Source organism: Brachyhypopomus gauderio, unplaced genomic scaffold (assembly GCF_052324685.1).
Source record: "Brachyhypopomus gauderio isolate BG-103 unplaced genomic scaffold, BGAUD_0.2 sc291, whole genome shotgun sequence".
Taxonomy (NCBI): Eukaryota; Metazoa; Chordata; class Actinopteri; order Gymnotiformes; family Hypopomidae; genus Brachyhypopomus; species Brachyhypopomus gauderio.
The window spans coordinates 83,789-96,247 of NW_027507112.1; the positions used below are offsets into that span (position 1 = coordinate 83,789).

The window sequence follows — 12,459 nt, forward strand, 5'->3', positions numbered from 1 at the left end:
CCCACCCTGTCCCCCACACTACATCCACCCTATCTCCACCCTGTCCCCTACACTACATCCACCCTATCTCCACCCTGTCCCCCACACTACATCCACCCTATCTCCACCCTGTCCCCTACACTACATCCACCCTATCTCCACCCTGTCCCCACACTACATCCACCCTATCTCCACCCTGTCCCCCACACTACATCCACCCTATCTCCACACTGTCCCCACACTACATCCACCCTATCTCCACCCTGTCCACACACTACATCCACCCTATCCCCACCCTATCTCCACACTGTCCCCACACTACATCCACCCTATCTCCACACTGTCCCCACACTACATCCACCCTATCTCCACCCTGTCCACACACTACATCCACCCTATCCCCACCCTATCTCCACACTGTCCCCACACTACATCCACCCTATCTCCATCCTGTCCCTGCCCTCTTGTGGTGAGGAACCTGTAACCCTGTAATCCCAAAACACACATTGTGCTCTGCTGTAGGGGGTAACGGATGAGGCCGTAACATCATACACTCCAGAACACAATGCCACTTCCTGTCACAGTTCATTACTCAAATGTGTTTTTCCCATTCGCTGTGCAGGTCTTATTAGAGCTTATTTCTTCTTTCTAGTTTTATTTTGCCCTCTGTTTTTAACCCTCCCCATCTCTTTATTCTGTTTACACAAGCTGAATGAATGTGAATGTTTCTAAGCCCAGGTGTGAGGTGAATAGGACAGTTCCCCCTTTGAAAAGACCACTGAGAGACAGGAAGGAGAGGGTGGATGGGGGGGGGGGGGGTATCATCTGAGCACCTCTCATGTGCATCACCTCCATCTCACATGCATGGATCTGGAAACCACATCAGGGTTGTAGTTTAAATTGCCTGGTATTTTCCTGGCCACAAATGATTAGAAACCCCGTTGGATAGATTTATCTGTGCATTGATTACTTTTGACTGATTGATTAGGGCTGTGTGGATGTGCATGCAGCAGGGACTGTTAGTTATGTCTCTCATGCATATACATTGATGGCAAGCAGTAGCTGTCAGGACATGGGTCTGCATCCTTGGATAATTCACACCCAGGTATAGCAGCTGGGGCACCTGAGGTCAGCAGGCTGGTAGTTTCACACCTTCTGGCTGTGTAAATGGCCAGGTGGGGGTGTACTGTATGTTTTAATGAGAACCAGTCCCAGTGCACTGACTACATTTATCCTGACCTTGTTGTTTACCTGTTTTTTTTTTGTTTGTTTGTTTATTTTATCTTTGCTTTGTGACATGAATATTTCTGTTGGGTTGTGTGCTTTTTGCATTGTGTAAAAAATGTGTAATTAAACCCTTTTAGAGACTTAGAAATCTCACTTTTCTTCCTTTCTTTCTCACCTTTGGCAGGCTTTCCAGCAATTGCGTGTGTTTGTGGATCAGACAGCGTCGGCGAAGTCTTGGCGAAGACTGGGACAGCGCCTGGGTCCTCACACAAGCCTCACCCAGCTTGGCACTCAAACATAAGATCAATATGACCAAGAAAATGTCCCCTTAGTGTCCACTGGTACCCTGGTCCTCATTCTGTCCACGTGGCCCCAGTCTGACTGTCCCCATATTGTCACCAAGGCCATTACGGTGACTACGGTGAGGACCGTTCATTGGCTGTTGGGGCAGGCCGGAGGTGTGGCCTCATGGAGGGGGAGGACACTGGGATGCTCGCTCTCTTCCTGAGTATCCGTTCTTGTCTCTTGACGGAAAGATTGCAGAGTTTAAACGATGCATTGGGGGATTACAGACTGCTTTCTCTCCGACCTGTGGCCATTTGGGATCAAGTTAAGCGGCTCCCAAGGACTCACTGCCATGCCGCTGTCCAGAGAGAGAGCATCCCGGCCTGGCCGTGGAACCCTTTCCCCTCCTCCAGTCCACATGTCTTTGTTGCAGGCTCTACACTGGACGGAAGACCCGATCCGAGCCGTGGGGGTCGCAGTACCAATCTTAGGGCTGTACACCATATCTGCGATTGGCCTCCATCTTTACTGTGGATTCAGTCTATGTCTGTGTGCCATGTCTACTCAGAGTCAACCTGGTGCTGGATTCTCCCTGTGTCACGCTGTGTCCGTGGTTGCGGAACGTGGCGAGAGCTGAATCTCAGCATGTCGAAGTTTACACAGCGAGACTGTCTCCGCGCTTCACCCAAGCTCTTGTGCTTTGCGAACCATCTATATTCAGGTTTAGCGACACAGCTAGGTCTCACACTTCTCTTTCAGGTGCTTCTGAGACCCACCTTTGGGGGTGGCAACCCTTTCCAAAGCGGGTAGGGGGGGGTGGTGAGGTGGGAGGGGTGAGTGACATACTCAGGTGAAGGGCCCAGTTCAGGAAACTCAGTGATACCCCAGTGGCACTTCTGTTTGAAGCTACAAAACCCACCAGCTTCAGACACAGAGCACATATACATCTGGCAGAGGGAATTATTGCACACACTGTTCAGACAGACAGCTAGGCAATGCACACACACAAAACACAAAAAACAAAAGCAATGGTAGCTAACGCTTAAAGACGTATTCAAAAAGCAGCACTTTTTCAACAAACCAGTCCTACTACACACCTAAGACTGACACAAGGTAAAAACAGCAGGTGGAAATGAAATCGAGATCATAGGTACTCTGGATGTTACCAGCAGATGCTTTTGCAGATACGAACTCTGATTTTATTGCTGATCCTCACACCTCACTGATGAACTACAGCTAGCTCCTTGTTCGTAGGTGAGATTTCTGCAGTGTGGGTTGAGATTAAACAGGTCCACACCACGCTGGTGACAGGTGACCGGTCCACATCACGTCTAGGTCAGCCTGCGGGTAATGGGCTACTGACACAGTTCTAGTTATTTTGGCACTGGAGATAAAATTAAACAAAGGCACTGAGTTTAAAGTGCAGAATGTCAGGTTTAAGTGGAGGTACTTACATCTCATATTGAGTTAACTATACAGCAATCATAGCTTGTTTTACGCATGTCGCATTCGTTTTTGCAGACTAAGTAATTGGACATGTTGACATAATTTTCAGTAAAACGTTTAGTGCTTACTTGCAAATCATTTGCAAGTAATGTCTGACTGACACATGTCCATGTGCCGTAATAGCGCCCCCTTTTCTTTGGGAACTGAACTGCAAGCACAGTGGGGTTCTAGGCAGACAACTCAGCCAGTCAAGACCAGACGAAGCCGTTAATTCGCTGCCGCTTCTCTCCAGGCCCAGTCCGTTATCGCTAGATCATCGATAAAGACGGGTCACCAGGATGTGCAGACCACCCTGCACATGGCTACTGTGTGAGGTGAAAGGTCGTGTTGACCTCCGCCCTCTTCTCTCTCAACCTACAGGTGCCGCATCATCTTCCCAGTCTGTCCAGTTACTTCTAGGCCTTTCTAGACGTGAGGGGCTGTCATTTCTAGATTTACGTGAAGTAGATGTGCATGCTCAATGTTTAAAGCTGCCGATCTGTGCAGTGTCTGCGTCGTGTCTGCGACGTGTCTGCGCAGTGTCTGCTCATTTCAGCTCCAGTCTGCTTGTCTTCTCCAACACCTCCAGTTCTCACTTGTTCTTAATAACTAAAAATCCATGATGTCTCAAAAAATGAGATGAGAAGTAAATGTGAGATGTGTAGTTTATACAGTCTGCACACACACAGTGATGTTTCTGTATGAACTGGTGTATACAATGTTGGGGACTTTGGACAGTTTCTTCGGATCAAATCTAGACAGGTGTCCACTACTAAGACACTGTTGTCACCAGGTCCAGATTGTCAGTCTCTCTCTGAAGCTCTGCACAGACTGACCATGTCCAGTTAAAAAGGAAAATGTAATGCACAAATGTAGGGGTACAAATGTGGAAAAAATATGAAATATACTGAAAAATCATTGTTATGACGATAGCAAGAGCATTGTGGTTATTACTGTAATGATAACATAAGATGGTTTATTTAATGAGCGAATGACATGTTGTATGACTGTGATCAGTGTTTGACACGTCAAAGGCAGCGTTTTGTACCTGATGGGTTTCTCTCTGTCTTTTCTTTTTTTTTCTATTTCTTCTAGTTGACAAGTCAGAGCTGTTTGTGAGTGTTTGTTAGCTACAGTGGGCTGAGATCTCCTGTTTAAAAACAGACTTACATTAAAAAAAATAAAGGTTATTCAGCCCCTGTTATTCTATAATTATGGTACAAAAGGCTCACGGGCAGGCTTGTCCAATCACATCGCTCCCTCGGCAGCTGGAAGAGTGTATGTACAAAATGTACAGAACAATGAGCACATGGCCATACCCTGTGAATGTTGACAGAGCTACAATGTTTATTAAGTCCCAGTGTAAACTGGGATATTTCCTGTTGCTGGACTGAAGTGACTTGTCAGTACAACCTGTGATGTTTGCGACCAGACTTCATCTCTGTCCAGGATTCCTGATGCCAGTGTCGACATCAACATGGTCGTTTGATTATTGTAAATTTGTTTATAAAAGGTGACTTTGTACATGGAAAAAAGCGAATCTAAAAACGTTATTTACGGAGACATGCATTATATCCAGAGTTATATTCAGATATTATGTCTGCTGAGTGACTTCGTGAGAGACGCATAACTGTGGAGTCTCGCCCAGATCTAAACTCTTGCGTTTATAGAGAGCAAAGCTCCTTTTGTCACTGGGCCTTGAATTTTTCAGCAAATCTGTGTACTCTGTGAAATATTGTAACCGCCAAATCCTGCAACTCCCCTTAAAGCTGCTTTGTAAGCTACTAGAAAGGGCTTGGTTGATGGCTTACCCCAACCAGAGTGACCAACTGGTGACCAGAGTAGTACGGTATGTCTTGTGCTGTGGTTAAGAATGGCAGGACCCCTTGAACGGGTCCTCATAAGCACAGCAGCACCAACACTGTGTTTAGGCTGAGTGAGGACATCACACCCAACACTGTGTGTGAGCTTCACAGAGCACTGCTTTGGGGAATCTTTCACCAGACCTGTTAATTATTTCTTACAGCCTGTGCAAGCACAACAGATTTTTGGTTTGCCACTGCTAAGCAGGGTTAATATGGGTGATGTATTTTGGCATTGGTTTATTTATTCCAAATCTTCTTTTTTTATATATAATACCAATAATTTACATTCAGTCAATAATATAAAGAAAAAAATAACATGCCAATTGTTGTATAGTACACATTTTTCTACAGTATAGTTTTAAAAAAGAAGGATTGCACATTGGACCACAACAGCACAGCCCCTGTATCTCCCAGGAGGCTGTGCGGCGTCGTGGACCTAATGGACCTGTCATTCATGCCCATCTGTCTCATCCGGTTCTGTGGGCCTTTCCTGATCCCTCTGTGGACATGTGTAAGATATCCATGTGATGTGACCCCCTACCCAGGACCACGCCTCTTCAATACCAAAAACACCAGTGTGAGAACGACAGGTGCACTGGCACCAGGCTGCGTAGTAATAACCGAACTGCTGCACTGAGCAACCACATCCTGGTGCGTCCTGTCACACACCCCAACACCTCCACCCAAACCCCACCCAACCCCACCCTCCCACTCTGGTCCCGCACACGCTCCAGTCCTCTGGACTTTTGTATGTTACTGCATCGTTCTGGTTGTGAATGCTCTCCCTTCCACGGTTTTCCTCCTAAAGTCCCCTTTTGTGCATTTTACAATATATAAATATAACTATTGCTTCTATACATGCGTGTCTGTGGGGAAAGAAAAAAAAATAGTATGTCTTGGTACATATTTTGTTTTGGTTATGTTTTATAAGATTCCTGTACAGCAATAAAGCACACTAGTGTCAGCACATGAATCTGTCCTGGTGTCCTTGAGGTAGCAAAGCAGTCTTCCCTGGAGACGGAGGATGAGAGGAGAACTTACGATCCTGACTGAGGAATTTGGATATGTGATGCTTTCTGCAATGCTGCAGCGGGTGTTTAGTGAGGTAATAACTGTAGTTTGTCTAATCTGGGACGTGGATCAGTGTTGTTTCAGATGTAATAACTGTAGTTTGTGTAATCTGGGACGTGGATCAGTGTTGTTTCAGATGTAATAACTGTAGTTTGTGTAATCTGGGACGTGGATCAGTGTTGTTTCAGATGTAATAACTGTAGTTTGTGTAATCTGGGACGTGGATCAGTGTTGTTTCAGATGTAATAACTGTAGTTTGTGTAATCTGGGACGTGGATCAGTGTTGTTTCAGATGTAATAACTGTAGTTTGTGTAATCTGGGACGTGGATCGGTGTTGTTTCAGATGTAATAACTGTAGTTTGTGTAATCTGGGACGTGGATCAGTGTTGTTTCAGATGTAATAACTGTAGTTTGTGTAATCTGGGACGTGGATCAGTGTTGTTTCAGATGTAATAACTGTAGTTTGTCTAATCTGGGACGTGGATCAGTGTTGTTTCAGATGTAATAACTGTAGTTTGTGTAATCATGGACGTGGATCAGTGTGGTTTCAGATGCAATAACTAGTTTGTGTAATCTGGGACGTGGATCAGTGTTGTTTCAGATGTAATAACTGTAGTTTGTGTAATCTGGGACGTGGATCAGTGTTGTTTCAGATGTAATAACTGTAGTTTGTGTAATCTGGGATTTGGATCAGTGTTGTTTCAGATGTAATAACTGTAGTTTGTCTAATCTGGGATTTGGATCAGTGTGGTTTCAGATGTAATGACTGTAGTTTGTGTAATCTGGGACATGGATCAGTGTTGTTTCAGATGTAATAACTGTAGTTTGTGTAATCTGGGAAGTGGATCAGTGTTGTTTCAGATGTAATAACTTTAGTTTGTGTAATCTGGCACGTGGATCAGTGTGGTTTCAGCTTTGTGCGTTCTATTTCACTCATTCACAGCTGATTAAGATCAGGCAAACACGAAATGCCAGCCATCTTTCCTGCGTCACATACACACTGCAAACATCCGGGGCTGTGCAGAGGCCATTCACTGTGTGTGTGTGTGTGTGTGTGTGTGTGTGTGTGTGTGTGTGTGTGTGTGTGTGTGTGTGTGTGTGTGTGTGAGGAACAAGGAAAGTGGTTTTCCTGGGGAACTGTGCTGGACTGTCTGCGGTTCTTGTGTAAACTGATTATCCTCTTATCACTCACTGTGTTAAAGGTCCTGGGTCTTAAATCACACCACACACTACAGCATATGTTCTAAACACTGGGACCCGGTCACAGCTAAATAACACAGCTGCTGTGTGTGTGTGTGTGTGTGTGTGTGTGTGCGTGTGTGTGGGGGGGGGGGGGGGGGGGGGGGGGTGTGTGCGAGAGACAGAGTGTGTGTGTGTGTGTGTGTGTGTGTGTGTGTGTGTGTGTGTGTGCGTGTAAACAGTATCATCACGTTCACTCTCCTACACAGGATGTGATTGTCTCCAATAACCCTATTTCCCATCCTCATGAATGCATATTTACACAGACAAGAAGTGCAAACTGTAGTGGAAGATACATGTACTCACGCACGTCATGCAGACGTTTCACACACACACACCGCACACGTCCTTGTGTTTGCGTCTCTGAAAGTTTCCACGGCATTTAGCACGATTTGCTTGGCATAATGGTGCTACACTGCATGTCACCTTCAAAGCACCCACCACCTCCAACCGCTCCTCCACCGAAAAGCAAACGTTTTATTACAGTCCAAATGTATAAATGAATGTGCAGATTAGGAAAGATTAGGGCACGTCAGGGGTAATGGTGGTCAGAACAGTGATTCTCCTCCCTCCCTGGGCCCCTCAGTACACATAATCTTCCAAGATTACTAGGTTACTAGAGGTTTGCTAGTGCTTCCGGGTCGTGCGTAGCACAGATGACCTCTTCGGCAGGTGGGGACCCAGATACGAGCTTGCATCGGCCACACTGTGCGTGTGTTGTGTGTGTCCTGACCAAATACAAGGGAGTAGAAACAGTGACAGGAAAAGCTAGAATTAAGAAGTTAGTGCATAGCCTGCAGGCCGCTTAGCATCATCAGAGGATGCTTTCATCATGACACATATTACACTGCCAAACATAAACATAAATGTCACAGGATATCTGAGTGGATGATCTGGCTTTTGGTATTACACATATAAAAAAACATGCATGGATTTCACAAATGAATGAAAGTGCAATTTATCTGCAGCCACTAGACTTCACTAGCAAATATCATGGCAATGGTAAGAATGTCACAATTTGGCTGTTTGGTGCCGAATCATGGTGGAATGTTGTTGATCTGCTCCGGGACAGAATGTTACACTTTCCAAGTTGTGTTTTCTGTGGAATGTTGTGCAACTACTTAGGGAAGGAATGCTGTGAGTTTGGTCTGGAAATGACTGAACGAGTGTGGAGAATTGACTGTGGAACGGGACCGAGACTGCCCGGGCTGCCGGTGCACGGAATGCGGACGGGTTGGTAGCTGCTCGGCTCCTGCAGCGCACCCGTCCATGTGTTTGATCCAGAGCTTTGTGAAACTGGAATGTGGACTCGTAGGTCTGAATTTGTTTGTTAATATCCATCTGGTGAAGTATTGCTTAAGCCCTCGGAATGTGGATCCCAGAACTTAGGCAGGGAACACGGAGACAGGCCCATGCAGGATGTTTGCGTCTGACGCAGGGTGGAGAAGAGGTGTGTGTGTGTGTGTGTGTGTGTGTGTGTGTGTGTGTGTGTGTGTGTGTGTGTGTGTGTGTGTGTTGTGTGTGTGGGTGGGGACCGGACTGGATAAAAGAGTAGGGCGTGACGATTGCTTACCATGCGTACACACAGAGTGCACATCAAGCAAAAGCGTGGGACACTGCTGTGTGTTCTCCGGCTGAGAGACGCACGCACAGCTACGCCTGCAAGTAGCACACGCACGCGGCGGTGAGCACACGCACGCGGCGGTGAGCACACGCGACGGTGAGCGCACGCGGCGGTGAGCACACGTGAGATACTCATGTGGCCTAATGAAGGAGCCGGGCCGAACACACCGCTCTCCGCTCGCTCACCAGCACAGCCGTGGGTGATCCATGTTCTCCACCACTGTTCCCATTAAAGGAGACTCCTCAGCCAGTGGGAGAAGAGGGTGGGGGTGGGGGTGGGGGGTGAGGGTGGGGTGGGGGAGTGGAGAGGCCTCCACAGCCACTGGAGGAGTCGAACCACTCTGTATCAGCCGCCATGCATACATTATACATCCAGCCACACTTAGCGTATGTAAATTAGGATGACTAATGTTGCAGTGCAGAATAATGGCTCATGAAGTATGAGAGGATTTGCCCGTAAATCTGTGGCAGCAGTTATGACATGGGCACACAGTCAGAGGTGAACGGCATCTGGAGAGCAAACAGGAATCGGATGTTACTCAGACTGATGTGAGCTGAGTTCGGTGTTCACAGAAGAACATCTTGGACCTGAAGGTTCAGGACTCACAGGGCTGTTGCACTAAAAGCTTGTGTAGTTTTTCCACATCCTGAAACCTGATTTAATAAGACCAATTATGTGTTAAAATCTAAATAACTAAAGTAAAACATCCCCTTTTTGTAGTGAAGAAGATGAAGAATGAATGATGCTAAGATGCTTCACCCTGCAGCACAGACCCAGAATCTCTCGGCCCTGCAGCACAGACCCAGAATCTCTCGGCCCTGCACCACAGACCCAGAATCTCTCGGCCCTCACGGCTTCATTTGCTGATTGGATTACACTGAGTGCTGTTTGGGAGTTTCATGTGTGCTGTGTTTGGAGTCTGAGATTGAATCAGGCCTCTATGAAAGGTGCTGTGGAGAAGACTAACTGGGTTAGGCCCAGACGGTATTGTTTAGAGCCAGAGGACGTGTGGCAACCCCCCCCCCCCCCCTCTATCTCTCTCTCCCTCTATATCTCTCTCCCTCTATCTCTCTCTCCCTCTATCTCTCTCTACTTCTATCTCTATCTCTCTCTCCCTCTATATCACTCTCCCTCTATCTCTCTCCCTCTATCTCTCTCCCTCTATATATCTCTCCCTCTATCTCTCTCTCCCTCTATCTCTCTCCCTTTATATCCCTCTCCCTCTATATCTCCCTCCCTCTATCTCTCTCTCCTTCTATCTCTATCTCCCTCTCTCTCCCTCTATCTCTCTCTCCTTCTATCTCTATCTCTCTCTCCCTCTCTATCACTCTCCCTCTATCTCTCTCCCTCTATATATCTCTCCCTCTATCTCTCTCTCCCTCTATCTCTCTCTCCCTCTATCTCTCTCCCTCTATCTCTCTCTCCCTCTATATCCCTCTCCCTCTATTTCTCTATACCTCCATAGCTCTCCCTCTATCTCTCTCTCCCTCTATCTATCTCTCTCTCCCTCTATAGCTCTCTCCCTCTATATCTCTCCCCCTCTTGTTCTGTGTAGGCATCGTAGATTTCAGCTTCTAGGTGAGGTGTGTGTGGCATGTCTGATGTGTGAACACATCTGTGTATTGGAGAGAGTCTGCACCTCATACATTAGTAGAACTTATCTCCCTGTGTTGCTTACACCAAACCACTGTGAACCCCAGCTGCAATGTGATGTAATTATTGCCTCGGCCTTATGAGCTGGAAGAAAACACAAACACACACACACACACACACACACACACACACACAGCAGAGGTTACACAAGGAGACCTCTAGACAGATGCTGATGCAAGAGTCCAGGTCCACATGTGCTCCCTCACCTGACTACCACATTACTGTGCACTGTGGGACACGCTGGGAAAACTCAGGGCATTATGGGGCAAAGGAAATTCTCACCCATAATCCTCTGGGATATAGAGTCCTATAGAATGTCTGATGTGATTAGTGCCTTTGGATAAACGTGTGATGAGAGAGATCACTGACTGGTGCCAGTTAAATGATTGTACTGGAGCTGTGCTAGTGTCCGAGAAGACTCCTCTCCCGAAAGGTTTGTACTCTAACAATCATTATTGTTTGGTAGAGACTGAGGATTCAGAGTGATAAAGTGATACTCCACCATACATCATGAGTTCTTCCATGGCACTCTTGGGGAGTATGTGTGTGTGTGTGTGTGTGTGTGTGTGTGTGTGTGTGTGTGTGTGTGTGTGTGTGTGTGTGTGTGTGTGTGTGTGTTTGTGTGTGCGTGTGTTTGTGTGCACTCTAGTGCCTGGTGTCCTCTCAATATCAGGAGAATGCGCGTGTGTGTGTGTGTGCGTGTGTTTGTGTGTGCGTGTGTTTGTGTGCACTCTAGTGCCTGGTGTCCTCTCCATATCAGGAGAGTGCGTGTGTGTGTGTGTGTGTGTGTGTGTGTGTGTGTGTGGGTGTGTGTGTGTGTGTGTGCATGCTCACATGTGCCCTCAGGGCAGAATTAGACACAACAGCATGTTCTCAGGATGGGTTTTATCATTGTGCAATTGCGGGTTCAAAGCAAATACAATATCTTTATTGTGGGTGTGTAGTTGTGTGTGTGTGCGTGTTTAGGAGGTCTGGTGGTCAGAGTGTGTTTGCTTGGTGTGATGGTTCACCTCTCCATCTCTACATCAGTCTAGCTCACTCCTCCCCACAGATCTGTCTGTTCTGGCTGTACAGTGGACTCTTCCCATCAGCTCTTCAGCTAGTTCTGAGGTCCGTGTGTGTGTGTGTGTGTGTGTGTGTGTGTGTGTGTGTGCGTGCATGCGTGCACTCAGTGTTATGTGTAAATGAACTGAGAACCACTTTAACATGCTTTCCAAGCATATCCAAGGTGCCTTCAATTCTTTAACCACACCTGCTACACACAAGTGTAAACACCGTGATTAAGTAAAACCACAAGTGATTGTTCAGTCCTACACACCCCTACAGCCTTACACCTTCACGTAAGTGCTGGCATGCATTAATTTTAGCAACGGATCACTGCATTATATAAACATATGAATACAGTGCATTGATACAGCCATACGCATGCATATTAGAATATTCTTAATATCCAGGCATGTCCACAGATGGGTTAATTTTAATGTTCATAAATCCTAAAATTATTCATGGTTATTTCTTCTAACGGGCTTCGATAGGTGATGCTATTTCAATACAATATGGAAAAAAATAAAATTAAAAAAAAGTGTAAATAAATACATGAAAAAGCAGAGAAAACAGGTCCATCTCGCTCCGAACAGGCTGACTGGCTTCTGCTGGTATGCGCTGCTTCACAAAGAGTGTTGACCTTTGTTGACACACACACACACACGCACTGACAGTAGGACAGATGCCTGTAGGTGGTGTAAGGGGCTGAGTTGGACCCAGAGCTCAGGGAGAAGGGCTCCTCTCCATTATGGCATGGTAATAGCACACAGGGCTAAAGGCCAGAGAGAACCTCTTAAACATGTCTGCCCTCTCACACTCTGCTTATTGCTGTTAGGAGACCAGTAAACATCACTGACCCTTAGCGATGAAGCAAGCACACACACACACACACACACACACACACACACACACACAAGCACAGTTTGCCTTGATCACACACAGCCAGCCATTTATTTCTACACAGTTCAATGTATGTCCTCCTCACA

At 46.5% G+C, this 12,459-nt stretch overlaps 1 protein-coding gene across 1 annotated transcript in view; it reads left to right on the forward strand.

Annotated features, from left to right (window-relative positions):
* myo16 (myosin XVI) overlaps positions 1 to 5,810 on the forward strand; it is an 88,129-nt gene extending 82,319 nt beyond the window's left edge. Inside the window, 1 exon segment of the mRNA XM_076995942.1 lies at positions 1,391 to 5,810. Coding sequence (XP_076852057.1) covers positions 1,391 to 1,538 — 148 coding nt within the window. The 3' untranslated portion in view covers positions 1,539 to 5,810.
* Positions 5,811 to 12,459: the final 6,649 nt, after the last annotated feature.